Raw genomic sequence first — 17,150 nt, 5'->3', positions numbered from 1 at the left:
TGAAATAAGGTTGATTAAAACAGAGGGGGCAAAAGGGAAAACACATTTCCTCAATTTTCACATTATTAAAAAAAAAAAAAAAAGAAAAAAGGCAGAAAACCTGGAAAGAGCTAAGAGCAGGCAGGGGAAATGCAGAGCCAGCTCCAGAGTCCAAAGTTCCAAAGCCCAAGCTGCCTCCCTTGTGCCTCCCTGCAGCCATGTCAACTTCTCCAACATCGGCATTTTACTGCCAATCTCTCCTCAGCACAGCCCCAGCAGCCCCAGCACACACTGACTCCAACAGAACACTTCTTTAAAAAATAATAATCACAGCACTCTCTGAGCCTGCCAAGCTCACACTGCCCAGCACAGTGAGGAAGAGCCTGGCTGTCAGGAGGGCACTGCAGGCAGCTGCAGCTGCGGGAGTGTCTCACAAAGGCTCCCTTTGGTGCCACCTCCCTGGGGCTGTGGTGGGGAAGGGGAGGAATTGTTGGTTCAAGAAAACCCCCGGGAAGACGGTACCTACAAGGTCACATGCCCTGACACCAGAATGCTCCATAAATTTAAAGAACTGCAAAAGCAGTAAGAGAACTGTGGTCCTATATGTTCTAGATATTCCTTTCACATTTATGCGCAGGAATCGCTGGACAGCAGCGGCATCTGACTTACAGGAAGGGTGCTGCTTTTACAAACCGAAAGAAAAATCATTTGTGCAAGAACCATTCTGCCTACTAGCTGCATCTGCCTTCCCACTTCTGCTCTTAAAGCCATCCGAAGGATTAAGCCCTTCCCCCTTCAGCCAGACCCTGCACTGAAGTGCTGCTGCTGCTGTCACGGCAAGGAACTGGCAGTAAAATATCCTGCAGCATAAATTCCTGGCAGGGCCGGTCGGATGGCAGAGGCTGGAGAAACTCCTCAAAATACAGTTCCTAGAAGAGGATGGCCATGTGTGACACAAAGCCAACCTGCAAACACGCCACGCTGTTCAGAGAAAGCCCACTTTTGTCCTGCAAACACACCCCTAGCAGTGAGAACCATCAGCAAATGACACGATGCCCTGGCTCACATCCTCAGCTGCCAGCGCCATGCCTTTGTGCTCCAGATGAAAACTAGTTTTCCTGCGTTCCTCCCTAGCATCGTTTCTCGAGCAGGCTTTTATGGAAAAAAGCACACAGCTCCGGGAAACGCCTGAGCAGATGGGACAGCAAGCCGGTGGCTAAAGAGCAAGAGCAATTCAGCACTGCCACAGTTGCCATAGTAATAAACGAGCATTTTCCTAATCCCCCGGGCTACCTACAGCATTAGGCAGCACTAAGGCTGCTAACGGGAATGCAATTAGGCTGACACGGTTATTCCAGAATTGAACCTGACTGAAGCCTTCTATTCATTAACTGGAAGTGGTAAAGAACTTAGGAGTCCGGCTTTGTGACTGCATACTAAAGAACATTTCATTAAAGCAAGCAAAACAGAGGCAACCTGGAGCTAGGACTGCTATCAAGAGAGATAACAGCATCCCAAAAGCAGGAGCTTTCATCCCCTCTCAGCAACACCTGCCACTAATTGATAGATCTTTTCAAAGGATCAGAAAATAAACCAATTATCTTGAATACCAACCCTAAAGTCATCCTCTGGCACAAATCCACCTGCAAGGAAAACACCTTTTCCTCAGGGCACACGCCACAGATGCCTGGGTGGCTCTGCACGTTCGGCAGGTCTGAGGCCTGACCTGCAGAGGCAGGGCTGGAGGCAGGCGTTCCCCACACTCCAGCCATTACTCAGGCACAAAGAAAACACATCTGCTGGAAAACACATGCCCAGAAGCTTAAAATACTCCCTTTAGTTGTGGATAAAAGCCTCACCGACTTTAAGCCTAAAGATGAAGTGAAACTGTTGTTTTCTCAGTAGGAAAATGACAAAGAGCTTAGACCCACCTAGCAGGCTGCATTGTCAGGGAGGGCTGAGGGAGGGGGGGAAGCTTCATTTCCCAGAGCACCGGGAGGAAACGGGAGACAAGAGAATGACTGAGAGGCAGCACACCTAAAAAGGACCGAGTTGCCTATTCTTAGCCCCCGATCAGCCACACGTGGCTGTCTGCATTATCTCAGCACAGAAGAATCCCCAGTGGGCTCAGCACTGGACCACGAGGACAATGCTGAATGGAAGGGCGGCACTGTGACCTCTACCTGTACCCGCAGCGGCATATAATCCTCATAGAGGTCATCCCACAGCTCCTGCAGCTCAGAAATTTCCAGGGGAAGGCCCAAAGGAGCTCTGGAAAACGATTTTCTGTCTGCGTTGAGGAAGGCAGAACTAGCACATGCTAAGCCAGCAGAAGCACTGCCATCTGCCAAGTCACGGCTGAGCTTGGGAGGGGGCAAGCTGGACTTCACAGGAATAGGTAGTCGGCTGCCTCGGGGGCTCTGAAGGGGTTTGTAGTCCAAAGTCTTGATCAAATTGAGGGCCAGCTCCAGCCTGTTCCCACTCAGTGAAGAGCTCGGGGTCACGCGATCATCTGAGAAATCGTCACATTTCCCATTCCCTTTCACCCCCTTATCTGCATCTTCATCCTTCTGCTGCGGAGGGCTGGCCTCCACGGTGGTGTCCAGAGATTCAAGAGAGGATGCAGGTGTGCCTTCCTCCATGCTGTCCCCATCCACAGCCACCCTGGAGCTGGTGGACTCGGCCACATCACACACAGACGACTCCTCGTTGCCCATGCTGGCTGACCAGCGGCTGGACAGCCCACAGGAGATGCTCCTGGCCACCTTTCGGGGCACTTTGCAGATGGCTTCATAGTCGGCGTCGGCCACACGCAGGGCAGCGCAGCCCCGGCAGCGCCGCGGGCGGCTCCCTGCCCCCTCGGAGCCGTGGCAGCTGTGCGGCTCCGGGCCGTGCTCTTCCTGATCCATCCAATATTCAAACCCAGAGTAAGTGAAGTCCTCCTGGAGGAGGGCAGCGTACCGTGCATCAGGCAGATTGGAAAGGTCCACAGTCCCCTCCCCAGCCCTGTCCTCTGTGCCGGAGTCATCGTTGTTCCTGCGGTACATGCTTGCGATGCAGAACTTGAGACGGTCCTTCTCCAGCAGCAGCTTCTGCAGGCGCTCGATGGAGAGGGCCTCGATGCGGGCGATGACGGTGTCGAACCTGTAGATGCGGTCCAGCATGAAGGCACACTTGCTGCAGGCAAACTCGGACCTGCCGTCCCGGCACAGTTCCCTGCCCAGGACGTGGGAGAGCAGCACCTGGAGATTCAGCTTGGCCGCTGTGTGAAAGATCCATCGCCGCTGGTTGCCGCACAGCTCCCGGCCGCAGATCCGGCAGTTATCCTTCATCCTCCCTCCCTCCCGGCATCCAAACCTATTCCTGCGGGCTCTCAGGAGACCTTCCCGAGGTCAGCACATCTCCCTCAATCCCTGAGCCCGGTGGCACGTCTCACCGCACCAATCCCCTCTTTTTAGCGTGGTGCAACAGAAAGATCCCACCCTACGCCACCTCCTTCACATCTTCACAGCCACACCTGGGCTGCCCCCCTTGTCCAGGCTGGCCCCCCCCGCCCCTCCGATGCTGCTCCCTCGCCTCACAGCTCGAGCCCCCGATGCTGCCCCCTCTCTCCTCAGAGCCCCCGTCCCCGGGGCTGCCCCTCACCGCGGGCTGCCCCAGCCCGTCCCGCCCCGGCCCCACCGCCCCGAGCCGAGGATGCTCCTGCCACGGCGGCGCCCGGCTTCTGGCTCAGATTTCAAGATGGCGGCCAAGCCCGGCCTCTCGCGCATGCGCACGGCCCGCAATGCCTGCCGGAATATGTAGTTGCCACGCCCGCTTACGCAAGCGCAGTGGCGGCCCGTGCCACACCCGGGCACACGGGCAGCGCCGGGGGTCGCGACAGAGACGACGACAGTGACCGACCGCGACGCGACAGCGCAGGGATCCAGTCTCAGTGCCAGAGCCACACACACACACACACAGACACACACGCTAGTGCTCGGCTCCAATGCAAGTGCCTGTCCCAGTGCCACGTCTCTACCCCAGTGCCTGTGCCACGTCCCCGTTCCAGTGCCTGTGCCTGTCCCAGTGCCAGGTCCCCACCCTAGTGCTGTGCCACATCCCCGTCCCAGTGTGGCACCTGTCCCAGTCCCAGTGCCGGATCCTTGTCCCAGTGCTGGATCCTCATCCCCGTGCCTGTCCCAGCACCAGGAGCCCCTGCCAGTGGCAGTGCCGTGCCCCAGTGCCCAGCCCCAGCAGGCAGCGTGGGTGGGCACGTCCCCGCAGCGCAGTGCCACCGGCACCTGCACAGCAGCCCATGGCACCTGGTGGGCAAACAGCAGGGTCCCTGCAGGAGCACCGCACAGGACAGCGCCGTGCTACCAACATCCAGCACGGCCAGAGCTGTGCAGCTGCCAGGAACATGCCGCTCTGATCTCTCACAGCGCCAAAATCCTGCCTGGCACCATGCCAGGCTGCCAGGAGTATTTTAAGACTTGGGATTTAAATGGCAGACGGGAGCAAGTGGCACCAACGCCCTCAGAAGGACTGCACAGGCTGGTGGCCTGTCCCCTGACAGCTCACACCGTGTCCCTCTGAGCCCCACAGCTCCTCCCAGCTCCTGGCAATCACCCAACCCTGCCAGGCTGAACACGGCACAGCCCTGGCCACAGCCCCAAAAGGGGACAGGGACGACAACAACCAGGCAGGCCCTGGATGGATGTGCTCCTCCTTGGGGTCTCCCCACCCTTGCCCACTTGCCTGCCCCTCCATGACCGGAGACCCCTCCAGGAACTGCTGCAGGTCACGCTTCTCTGCTGACAGCATTTCCACGAGCTGGTTGCTGGCGGCCAGCTCTTGGGTCAGCTCTTCGATCCTCCTGAAAGTGACAAAAGGGCATGGGATGCTCAGGGACTGGGATGGCCATGGGATGACACTGGGGACAGAGATCAATATCTGGGGCAAAGCAGAGCAGCCTCAGGACTGTTCTCCCTTCCCCACAGCCCAGCTCTGCCCCACTGGGGTGACCCCTGCATCCCATCAGATATGTTCAGCCCCTCAGTCACGCACATCACGAGCCCCTTGGTGGTCCCCAAGAACTGGCACAGCACACAGGCTGGCAGCATAGAGGAGACATATCTGGGACACCCACCTCTGGGCCATGGAGCCACAGCCATTGTCGCTCCTGTCCTCCTGCTTTGTCCTCGCCGCTTCCTTCAGCTTCTCTGTCAGCTCCCGGCATCTCTCTGCCTCAGCTCTGGCCAGCGCCGTGGCCTGCTCGGCCTCACTCCGTGCCAGCCTGGCCTCCTGTATGGCAGCAGGGTGAGCCCCCAGGCAGCAGCCCCTGGCTCCTCCCTGGTCCCCACCGTTCCTTGAGACTCACCTCCTGCAGGAGCTGGATCTTGTTCTCCAGGAGCTCGTAGACGTGCTCCGACTCCCGCTGCCGCTCCTCATACTGCTGCCGGAGCGCGGCCTGGCTGCGGCTTGTCTGGTTCTCCGCAGCCACCCTGCCAGGCACAGCACGGTGTGCCACAGCCTGCTATGGCATGGCATGGCCTGGCACAGCACGGTGTGCCACAGCCTGCTGTGGCATGGCATCTCCCATGGCATGGCCTGGCACAGCACGGCATGGCTTGGCAGTGTGCAGCATGGCACGGCACGGCACAGCACAGCCTTTGTGACAGCTTCCACCCCAAACCACCTGGGCTGGGTGATCTGTAGCACTCTGGGCGCCCTTAGCCTGGCTCCCCCCACGTCCTGCCCCGGGGACACCGCTGCTCTGGCAGCACCAGGCCATGTTTAGGCTCTGACCCACCAGAGCACTCCCCACACACTCCCAAAAACAGGGCCTCGCCAGCTGCTGTGCCACTGGCCCCCCGCCATCGGTGCCTCACGGTGAGACACCCATGCCGTGGCCCCTGGGCACAGCGCTGCCCTCCCCCACCAAACAGGTGCTGTCTTTTATTTTTGGCCGGCGCCAGGGCTGTAAGAGGAGCCCTGTGGGTGCCCAGCCCCATTGCAAACCCCATTGCAAGCCCCATTGTAGGCCCCTCTACTGCCTGCTACGGGCAGGATGCAGGCAGGCATCCCTCGTGCCCATGCCCACAAACCCACCACAGGTGGGGCACGGGCACCACGTCTGCCCCGGGGTGAGGGGCTTGGCCAGCCCCACTCACCATGTGTTGTCCAGGGCTTGTTGCTTCTCCTGCAGCTCTCGCTTCAGGCTCTCCACCTCCACCTTCAGCTCAATGTTCTGTGGAGCAGGAAAGAGGTGGGTAGGATGCCCTCACGCTTGCCTGGACACCCCAGCCCCACTGCCCACGGGAATGAAGAAGTGGTGTGGGGGACCCCCACACCATGGCAGGGCTTTGGGTGCTCCTGTCAGTGAGTGGCACAGGTGGTATTTTAGCCCGTTGGCGCCGGGATGGGGTGTACCCACTCCACATGTGTGCCCCCAAACTTGCACTGCCACCCACCCCAGGCACCCCACCGGGCTGGAGACGCCCTCCCCAACCCTCTCCTGGCTCCTGTCAAAGGAAACGAGGGGCAAACTCCCATAGAGCAGCTCCTCCAACCCCAGTGCCCGAAGCCCTCCCTGGCATGCCCCACGACTACACTCCCCTCACCCCATTCTTTCCCAGAAAAGAGAGGAAACCCCCTAACCCCGTCCCCTACAGGCACTCACCCGCCGGTAGACATCATCCCGGCTGTCTTCGCCCTTCTGCTGGACGCGCTCCTCCAGGAAGTAGATGCGGAGCTTGAGGCTGAAATTCTCCTTTTTGAGGTCATTGAGGTGCTGCGAGAGCGTGCGGTACCCGTTAGCCATGGCCGGCGCTCCATGAGGCGGGCATCCCGGCACCCCTCACATGGCGCCGCCGGGACACAGCCTAGGCTCCCTGCCCGCCCGCAGCTCCCGTCGCTGGCCCCGCTGCTCTCCCTTTCCTCTTTTTTTTCCGCCTCCCAGAGCTATTTGAGGAATCGCTGGAGCGGGGACAGCGGGTTGGTGAAACCCGAGCCCCGGAGGCCCCCACGCGCCGCAGCCGTGAGGGCGGTGAGGGGAGCGTGGCGCCCGGCCGGGCTCGGCCCCTTCTGCCACCACCGCCTGCCCCGCCGCCCCTCCTGCGCTCCACACCCCGCTGCTGCGACCAGCGGACCCGGCATGAATCCCGCAAGCGCCCGGCAGTGCCGGGAGGGCCGTGGCGGTGCCATGCGGGGTCCCAGCGCCCCGCGGTCTCACCTGCTCAAAGTCCCGCAAGGTCTGCGTGTGGGCGAGGGGACCCATCTCCAGATCCCGGAGGAGACACGTCTGCACCAAGGGGTCAGGCTGGGGCTGGGCACCCGGGGGGCCGCTGGACCCCCTCGGCTCGGCTGGCACAGCGTCCTCATCACCTTCACCCCACAGCCCTTCTTGGGAACCTGGCAGGGAGCAAGGGCGAGCAGCAGTCAGACGAGCAAAGTGGCTGCTCCGCACCTCGTGTGCGTCCCAGGAGAGGCGAGACAAGGGGACGCCTCGGGGCCCAGAAAGCCCTCGGCCACCCCCGGGGCGATGCGGAGCCCGGGGACGGGGCGTGCAGGGTACCGGCTCTCTCGGGGTGCCTTACCCGCCATGCGTCTGGCTCCGGGGAGCGCGGCTGGCACAGTGTCACTGCTGCAGGGCTCCCTGCGGAGAGCAGCACACGGCCGTGTCACGCACAGCACCGGGGGTCCGGGCCGGGCCCCCCCTGTGCCACCCCGCGCTGTGCCCGAGGGGCCGGGGAGGGTGACACGGGTGCCACTGGTGTCTGCGCACACGTGGGGACACACACGTGTGCGTCCCCACAGCCGCCGGGCAGAGGCTCTGAGTGCAAAGACACGAGGCCCTGGGGGCTGCGCAGATGGCAGTGTCCCCTCAGCAGCACTTTAGCTCCATTAGCAGCCCTGTCAGGGCCACCTGAGCCCCCAGAGCAGCCCCCCAGAGCCCCCAGGGGAGGATCTGGAGGCACGGCTGGCCCTGGCTGCTCTTGGAGGGACCCTGTGCCTCCGTGCTGTCATGGCTCACCAGCTCGTAATCCGGTTTATTTTCAGCTCAGAAGTGTGAGTCATTTCGTGATTTAAAAGAAAGAAAGAGAAACACGACAAATAAAAAAAAAAAAAAAAAAAACCCAAACAAAACAAAAAAAAACCCAAAAAAACAAACAAACAAACAAAAAAAAAACAACCCTGTATCGTTGGGGTTTTTTCTCCTTTTAAAGAAATCAGAATGTTTATTTTCTAATCTCAGCCTGACAACTTTTTGGTGGGGTCCCAGGGAGGTGGGCACTTGTCCCAGCATCAGTGTGGGCACAGTGCCCTGCCCACAAGCACGAGCCTGAGCCCTAACAGCCAAGGAGGGCCAGCACGTTCCTGTGGCACAAGCCATGGTAGGGCCCCTGGGACCATGTCCCCAGAGCCTTGCACACCACACCAGCACCTTGCAGCAAGGGACAGCACCGCCAGCCTGGCAGGGAGCAGGAGAGGCAGACACAGGGTGCCACAGACCCTGCAGCAACAGCCCGTCATGGAGGGGACACTGAGGCACGATGACTTTAAACACACCAGCACTGGTCAGGCATGGCTGTGTGCCCTGCCAGACACCATAATCTGTGTGATACCCAGAGACAAAGCACCCAGAGGTGTTGTACCTGCAGGCACAGCAGCCAGAGGTGCAGTGCCCAGGGGGATCTTACCCAGAAGTGTGGAACCCAGAGGCACCCAAATTTCAATAACCAGAAGCCTGAGGAGATCAAGAGGCACAATGTCCAGGGAGGTGTGACTCTGGAGGCATGACACCCCAGGAGGAGCAGTGCCCCAGCTGTGACACCCAGAGGCAAAACATCCAACACTCAGGATGCACAAGGATGCACAACTCTTAAGGAAGCAGAGTGCTCAGGGGCATGATATCCCTGGAGGCAAAATACCCAAAAAGGCACATTAACCGGTGACACAATATGCAAGGCTTCACATCCAGAAGGGCAATACCCAGAGGCACAACGAGCAAGGAGGGATCACAGCCAAACACTTGATGCACAAGGAGACGCAATGCCCAGAGGCAGAATACCCATGGAGACAGTTCAACACCCCAAATCCTGGGGTTGCTGTGGGGTGATGACTGAGGAGCCAGGCAAGGGCTAAGGCTTGTCATCTACAGCCTACACTGTTTGCAGATGGGGAAAATAGTTGACAGAAAAAAGGATGAGCTGGGCAAAGGAGGAGGTCCTGTGAGATAGGATCATCTTGCCCTGGCTCTGAAAAACTGCACAGAGTGGATCAAAGTCCTATGACTGGGACTTTGAAGGACACCATGACCAAAAAAGTAACTTCTTCCTGATTAAGGATTATTTAAATAATGAAACACACAACACTGCACAGGCAAAGAAGCTTAATGAAATACATGCTGCCACGTATATAACTCTGTTACTCAACTCTCCACCTAGATCATGCCACATGTAACATAGGAGGAGGGGGATAAGATTGGGCTATACATAAGGAGGATAAAAATTTCACCTGGTTAGGAGAAAGACCCAAAAATACCTTGGATACAGTCAATGGGCTACTCTTCTCTCCCTTGTCCCAAGCCAGGGACACCTTGCTAAGTTTCTGCATATTATTATTATTACTTGGCTTAACACAAGTGTGCACCATCCTGAGAGGGCATAGAATGGGCCCAAAAATGTTGGAAAAACAGCAATAAAGTAATTGTTGGCACAGTATTGCAGGGTCGCTCATCTTGTGTACAAAAGGAAATCAGAGCACCCTCTCTCCTAAAAAATGGCAGATGTAGAATACACTGCTTTGAAATCCGAAAAGGAGCAACTTAAAACGTACTCGGCCACAGCTGAAAATAGGGAAAAGCAACTGCAGAAACATTTGGAGGAAGAGAAGGAGGAAAAAAAAAATTGGAAGAAAAGGTAGAGATGATGCTTATGTGAGCTCCTGATCCCCCTGACATCATACAGATTAGAAAACTAATCATATTCCCTGAGGAACAGGATGGAGACATATGGGGTGACCCAAATGACAGAAAACTGGGAGAAGATGATTCTTTGTCTCCTTCAAATCCCCCTGAGTATGAAGGCAGATGCATTATAGAAACAGAAGAGACAACTGAACCTTGTGGGAATTGTGGGAAATCATAGCTGAAAAACAATCCCATTCAATCTGATTCAGTTTGAAAAGTGCTGTGGCCATAAGCCAGGCTGGACTGAAATTCAGCAGGTGGAATCCTATCAGTGCACCCATAATAACAGCCCAAACATTCTGATTCCAGGTGGGCCTCCTCAACTATTAATGACATTTCTAATAGATAAGGGAACACAAATTCCAGTATTAACAGAGCAGGACACTGAAAAACTGGACAGAGTTGAAATCACTGGAGTGAACAGAACGAGTGCTACATGCCAAACCACCAAGGCTAATTTATGGCTCCCAGGCGATAAGCACATGTCCTCCCCTCACTTTGTAGCAATAGATCACAATGAAAACATTTTGGGTTTCAATGTTCTGAGAAGCCAAACCTGGCAGCTGATGCAGAGCAACGTTTGGTCCTCCCATTAACCCTGACTCTAAAAGAAATCTAGATCCCACATTCACCCCACAGGGTGCTTACCCTCCCTCATTCAAAAGCTGCCAATGTACCATGACACAATTCTCTGCTGCAGCATGAAATTGATCTCCTGAAGTTACACCTGGTTTGGAAATATACAAATCAGCTCCAGAGCCCACTCCCTGTGTAATTCACCGACTGATAATTTGCCAAACTTTCACCCCAAGAAATTCACCAGTTTGGCTAAAAACTGGAAGGGAGATGGCAGTTACCTGTTGATTACTGGCACATAGATAGGGTGGGACCAGATTTGGAGAAAAGAGAGATGCCAATGCCAATGCTGAGCCTTTAACCACTGCTGTGCCAAATATCGAGGAACTGGTAACTCAATTCAGGGAGTGCCCCACTCATGGATGGCAACCCTGGATGTAAAAGATATGTTTTTTGTGATTCCACTCCAGGAACACAACAGGGCTTCATTCACCTTCACCTGGGAGTGCAGTGTGTTTTTAATAGGCTGCTCCAGGGGTATAAATACTCTCCCACTATTGCTCATAAAGCCCTGGCAAAGTCTTAGCCACACCTGTGACCCACCAAAGGTCACAATTTATCAGTAGATCAATGATGTCATCATCCTCATTGAATCATCCCAGTGGCCTGGTTTGGATGGAATCTTAAAGATTATCTCCTTCCAACCCCCTTGCCATGGGCAGGAACATCTTCACTAGCCAACATTGCTCAGGGCCCCATCAAGCCTGACCTTGAACACTTCTGGCAATGGAATATCCACAGCTTCTCTGGGCAACCTGGGCCAGGTCTCATCACCCTCACAGTAAAGAATTTTTTCCTACTATCCAATTCAAACCTACCCCCTGTCAGTTTGAAGCCATTCCCCCTGCCCTGTCACTACACACTCTTGTAAAAAGTCTCCCTTCAGGTAGTGGAAGGCCACAATTAGGTGCCCCTGAACCCTTCTCTTTTCCAGGCTGAAGAAGCCAAATTGTCACACAGAGAGAATTCTCTCAAATTCCCTTATAGAGGTGCTCCATCTCTCTAATCAACTTGGTTGGAGAATACCCTTTCTGGGTACCCTTTGGTGGTTTTGCCCACAAGGAAAAATGCGAACCTTGAGAAGTCCTACGTGCCAGCATCAGGGGCCCAAGCAGGAGGTTAAGTTCCTGTGAGTCTATTGGATTAAAGAAGCCACCTCCGTACTCCTGCAAACCCCAGAAGAAACAGAACATGGACAGAATCTACCTAACATAAAGGAGCGACAGCAAGTTCTGGGAACTTTAGAATTATTATTAAGAGAACTGAGGTTGTGCCATCAGCTTGTTCCCATATACCTATGGTACCATATACCATAAATATATGCCATATATATTTATGGGGAATGGGGGTTCAGTGTACGCAGTTCCCTTTTTAATCTGTGTCAAAACGGGCTGGAAGAGACAGAGAGAACACTAGACATTAGCTGCCACTCTTTCAGTGACACTGGAACAAGATATTCCTGTCTAGAGAAGGGCTTGCTGTCCCTGGTGGGGCAGTGACACATGTGGAACAGATAAGGAAAGAATAAAGGAAAGGACAGAGTGAGACTGTTCGGGGGAATACCCAACTGACTGATACCAGGCCATCCTGTGCTGGTTACAATGCTTCAGACTGGGACCCTGGCAGTGGTCTTAACAACCCAAAAATAACATTATGCCTGGGAAACAAAATATTACTGCTCCGGGCCACCCTTGAGGCGGGGCCATCCCAGGGCAGTGGCTGCCTGTGGGCTCTGGGCTCCCGCTTTCCCAAAGTCCAGCTGCCCAGCCAGCAGCCCCACACAGCCAGAGCGGCAGCTCCATGCCTGGCCATGGGATGCTGGGCCAGCAGGAGCCCAGGGCTCTGCCACAGCCACGGCTGGCTGGGCTGAGTGGGGGCTCCCCCCTCCCCGTGCCCAACACTGGGAATTTGTTTGCTGTGAAGGGGAGGCCACTGCTGTGCTGCTGAGGCTGCAGGAGGACAAGAGCCCTTTCATGCCAGCCTGGAGCACAGAGCAGAGCTGCCGGCACGGCACAGAACGAGGGGGGCTCAGCCCTGGGGCCCCCCACTCACTGGGCAGCACTGCCCACCCACCCCCATGTACCTCCAAGCCCTGGCACGAGGGGCACCACGCGGCCCTGACTCAGAGCACTCACTGACTCACAGCATCTCCACGGCATCACACCAGGGCCACTGCAGCCACCCGTCAGCACAGGCACCCCGGGCTGCCATCGGGGAGAGGGGACAACGAAGGGCTGGCAGCCAGCGCGGGGGCACATGGGCTGTGTGAGAGTGGCTGCTGCCCATGGGGAAAGCATCCCGGGGTAAAGCACTCCCAAAGCACCGGGTACTAGAACCCAGCAACAGCAACTCACCTCCTTCTGCTGCTGGATCACCGCCCGCGGGGACACAGATGGACAGAGGGATGGAGGGATGGATGGAGGGATGGACGGCAGGCGCCAGCCCCGTGCTCAGCAGCAGCCACTGTGTGCCAGTGGCTCCAGGCTGGCAGAGGGGCTGTGGCGAGGGCCGGGAAAGGCCAGGGAGAGTGTGGCAACTCAGATGCCGAGCGTGGCCCATCCAGCTCCCCGCTGACTCGTCGGCACAAATGTCTCAGCAGGGGCGGAGTGCCACCACGGAGGAGGTGGAGCGGGGACAGCCGTCCCCAGACACGGTGGCTGCCTGAGTGTGCGAGCACAGCACGGAGCGCACGGCACGGCCACCCGCCGACCTGCGCACGGGGCACGGCAACAAGGTCTTCATTGAGCACGGCCGGCCGGGGGGAGCTGCGGCTGGCGCTACCCACGCTCCGGGCTGGGCGGCTCCCGGCGCGGCACCGCAGGCGTGGCAGCCAGAGCAGCTCCCGGGGCCCGGCAGCCCCGGAGAGCTGCCGGCACAAACGGGCAGGCCAGCGGCTCGGCGCGGAGTCGGGCATGGGCACAACCGGGGCAAGAGCAGGGGCCATGAAAACGGGGCTGGGGAGATGGGGCAAGCCAAGCTCCCCGCACCAACACCAGCACCCTGAAGCCCTTCCCGCAGGGCTGTGCTTGGCCCAGCACACCTCACATGCCCAGCGCACCGAGGACAGCTTAGTGATGGTGCAGGCTCAGGATCCAGCCCAGGATCCTACAGCACCCTACAGCTCCTGGCCTCTCATCTGGCACACGCATTGCCCCCACACCCACAGCTCCCCGTGGCACAGGGCAGCGAACACCAGTCCCCAGTGCTGGACAAGGGACTCCTGCTCCCTTTCGTGCACACCGGCGGCTCCCGAGTTCTCTTGGGCTTGCCTGGTGCAGGGCCCAGAGAGCCACCAACCCGAGGTCCCAAAGCCTCGCCACTAGTCCCAATCCGCGGGACCCCAGCAGCAGGAAGGGACATCCACGACCCAAGGGAACGGGGCTTGGGCCAGGGGGCGTCCGGCCCTGCACAGCCCCGAGGGAGCACGCTCTGATCCCGCCCGCATCCCGGCGGCACCGGCGCCGGGGGTTCCTGGGCCTCAACCTGTCGCGGCATCACGACAGCCCCGCGTGGGCACACGCAGCCCCCGCGTGCCCGGGACACGCGGACATCCCGACCCGCATCCCCCCGGACACGCGGATGTCACGCGCGCTCCTCACCTCCGCCTCGGGGCTCGCATCCTGCCCCGCCGGGCTCCGCCGCACCGGGCCGGGTGGCACCGGGCCACGCACCGGCGGCACCGGGCCGGCCAGCACCGGGCCGGCCACCGGGGCACCGGGCCGGGCCGCCGGCTCCCCGCAGGCGCTGCCGAGCCGGCCCAGCGTGCGCCGGGGAGGCGGCTCTGCGGCACCGGCGGGCTCCGCCCGCTTCTGCTTCCCCTCCTGCTCCTCCTCCTCCCTGCCTCCATCCTTCATCTTTCCCTGCCTCCCTGCATCCTCCCCTCCCTCCCTCCTTCTGACCCCGCATCCTTCCTTCCCTCCCTCCATCCATTCCTCTGACCCTGCATCTTTCCTTCCCCTCTCCCTCCCTCTGCCTTCTCCCTGATCCGTCTCTCCATCCACCCTTAATCTCTCCAGCCGTCCCTCACCCAGGCACCATCCTGTCCCGGCTGACACATCCAAGCCCCCGCCCCAATTCCCCACTCCACCCAGTTCCTCTGGACTGAGCCCCAATCCTTCCTCACACTTCAGTCACCCAGAACAATCCATGATCCCTTCCTCTCCCCTCTCAGTCCTTCTCCCAACTTCAGGCCTCCCTAAAAGACACCCGATTAGTCAAGATACCCCATGGCACCCTCAAACATCCATCCTGACACCCCAATTACCTGTCCAGTCGTCCTTGGATGCTTCCATCCAAACGTGACATCCCCAATTCCCTTTGCCGCCCCAGAACCCCATGAGTCCCCGGGTACTGTTCCAGTCCCTCAACACCCTCACTTGCTTTCTAATTGTCCATGACTGCCCAGTCCTCCACCGGGACATTCCCTTGATCCCCATAAATCCCCTTGAACACCCACCATCCCAACCAATCACCCCCAATCTCCCCCACCCCTTTCCTCTTCTTTGCCACTCCCCATCCAGCTCCAATAACCCCCGTCCCCTTTGACAGCCCCAACTCCTTTACCTGCTGGACACCCCAATACCAGCACTGCCCCTGACTCCTCCCCAGCCCCATTCTCTCTGCAGGGACCCTCCCCCTAATTCCCTGCTGCTTGGCCCCATTCTCCTCTGTCCTGCACCACCACAGCCCATCAACCAGCTGTCCCCCATGGCCACCCACCTGCCACCAAGCAGAGTCTGCCCTTGTGTGGAATGATGACCAAGGAGTCGGGGGAGGGCTCAGGGTTCCTCTCATACCCTCTGTGTTACCTGTGTGGATGGAGAACCACAGAGCTGGTGGCAAGAAAGAAGGAGGAGGTCCTGTGGTGATGGGGTGGTTCTGCTTTGGCTCTGACAAATGGATCAAAGACATATGACCAGAAGTTTGGAGGACACGGTGGCCAAAAAAAGTAACTTTTGTCTGATTAAGGTCCATTTAAATATTAACACACACCCCCTGCATATGCTAATAAGCTTAATGGTACATGGTACCACGTCTATAGCTCCATACTCTCCACTTAGGTTGTGCTCTACATAACAGAGGAGTAGGGAGAGAAGTTTGGGCTGGATATAAGGAGGGTAGGAATTTTATCTGATTAGGAGGAAGACCCAAAAATACCTGGGAGACAGAATGGGTTACTCTCCTCTCCCTCCTCCCTAGTGGGGACACCTTCGTGGTAAGTTTCTGCATACAATTGTTATTATCATCACACAACATTATTGTTACTGTTAAAACTCTACTGCAACTGGTGAGTTTATCACCAGCAATTCTGTATCTGTATTTCTGCTGCTCCCATATACTGCACTATTCATGAATCTGTGGTTATGAAGGCTTTTATGGAATGGGACCAAATCTATGGTGTTGAATTAATAAGCTGCGCTATTTGTGAAGCTGCACTCATGGAATTTCCTGCTGAACACGGCCAGACCCATAGTGCCAAATTGGTTATACTCAGAAATTCAGCTCAGCTGTCCCCAGCCCTCTGATCTGTGAAGAGCAGCTGGAACACAGGTGGGTTTATTTTCTGCCAAATTTCTTACTCTAAATGCAACACCTGGTACAAATGGGGTCAGCAGAGGGGTGTTGTGCCCTCCCCCCGTCCTCCCCACTTCATCCCCATTGTGACTCATCAGCCACCACAGCCCCAGTCCCCCGGCACCCATCCCACTGGCCCTGACACCTTTGGGTCCCCTCCAGCCTTTGGGTGCCCGGGAGTGGGGGGACATGCCTGCTGGCACAGCCACCCCGCCAGCACCGCCAGTGTCCCAGCAGGCCCGCGGCGAGGCCCGGGGGTGCCGTGGGGCTGTGCCTCTGGCCACGATCCCCAGGAGAGGGCACCAGCTGGCCGGGAAAAGCCGGCAAATGCGCTGCCACAGGCAGCGCTGGCTTGGCCACGCGTGTCCTCCGCACAAACATGCCACAGGCGTGGGAGAGGAGCCACTGAGGCCCAGGGCAAGCCCGGGCGGTGCCGGCTCGGGGAGCAGGGCGCCGGGATGGCAGGTCCTGGTGTGTCCTCCGGGCGCCTGGAGCAAGGTCCTAATGGCTAAAACAGAGGCCGGCGCCGGCTGCGCCAAGGGCTGCGGGGCCGCGGGCCGTGTCCCAGCCTCAGCAGGTCCCCCCAGCGGGTGCCCCCAGCCCACGCCACGCGGGAGGCCGTGGCGAGGCTGCCCTGTCGCGGTGCCCGGGTCACAGTTCCCTGCCGAGGGGCCGTTTCGGGATCGCTGCAGATTTCACCAGCCGCTGCCCTTGACCGCATCTCTCACCCCGTGCCGGCCGCCCTGGACTTTCCCCGCTCTGGCGTCACGGTTGTTCCCTGGCCGCGGCTGCAGGGCAGCACCGGCTGTAGGTGGTGCCAGGCTTTGCACAGCTCCAGGCTGTACATAGTGCTGGGCTCTCCCACCGCGGCGGCGCTGCCTGTGGCGAGGACGGTCATCCTCTTCTGGCCACCTCCTGTCTGCTAGGACAGGTCCGTCACTGGGCTCTGCTTGGTTTAACAGCCTCCGGGGCCACCCAGGTCTCACACAGGGCACTTTGGTCCAGA

The 17,150-nt window shown here is 58.0% G+C and overlaps 2 protein-coding genes across 9 annotated transcripts in view; both read right to left on the bottom strand.

The window, feature by feature from the left end:
- The window catches only part of LOC128811178 (myomegalin-like), a 28,503-nt gene extending 21,591 nt beyond the window's left edge, over positions 1–6,912 (bottom strand). For 4 of the 8 annotated variants that reach the window (XM_053984555.1, XM_053984560.1, XM_053984559.1 and 1 more), the window contains exon 1: positions 2,163–3,492. In XM_053984555.1, coding sequence (XP_053840530.1) covers positions 2,163–3,311 — 1,149 coding nt within the window. In that variant the 5' untranslated portion in view covers positions 3,312–3,492. Of the gene's footprint in view, positions 1–2,162; positions 3,494–4,719; positions 4,838–5,110; positions 5,266–5,341; positions 5,466–6,134; positions 6,212–6,643 lie in introns of those variants that run through there. The other 4 variants (XM_053984562.1, XM_053984561.1, XM_053984557.1 and 1 more) reach the window with 4 other exon arrangements.
- Positions 6,821–14,264, bottom strand: LOC128811180 (collagen alpha-2(I) chain-like). The gene is made up of 3 exons (XM_053984564.1): positions 14,170–14,264; positions 7,560–7,618; positions 6,821–7,374 (listed from the first exon to the last, which is right to left on the bottom strand). Exons 1-3 carry the CDS (start codon positions 14,187–14,189, stop codon positions 6,821–6,823), a joined length of 633 nt encoding a protein of 210 aa, XP_053840539.1. The 5' UTR covers positions 14,190–14,264.
- Between the last annotated feature and the right edge of the window lie 2,886 nt (positions 14,265–17,150).

This window comes from Vidua macroura, chromosome 9 (genome assembly GCF_024509145.1).
Source record: "Vidua macroura isolate BioBank_ID:100142 chromosome 9, ASM2450914v1, whole genome shotgun sequence".
In the NCBI taxonomy this organism is placed as follows: Eukaryota; Metazoa; Chordata; class Aves; order Passeriformes; family Viduidae; genus Vidua; species Vidua macroura.
Note: the sequence above shows the minus strand (reverse complement) of the source record. Positions and strands in the feature narration are given on the sequence as shown.

What these genes read in the sequence shown, in the direction of transcription:
- LOC128811180 (XM_053984564.1), bottom strand. Translation starts at nt 14,189, where the DNA reads ATGCGAGCCCCGAGGCGGAG. An exon ending in ATGCGAGCCCCGAGGCGGAG is followed by an intron (nt 7,619 to 14,169) that starts GTGAGGAGCGCG and finishes TGCTCTCCGCAG; the next exon opens with GGAGCCCTGCAGCAGTGACA. An exon ending in CGGAGCCAGACGCATGGCGG is followed by an intron (nt 7,375 to 7,559) that starts GTAAGGCACCCC and finishes GCTCCCTGCCAG; the next exon opens with GTTCCCAAGAAGGGCTGTGG.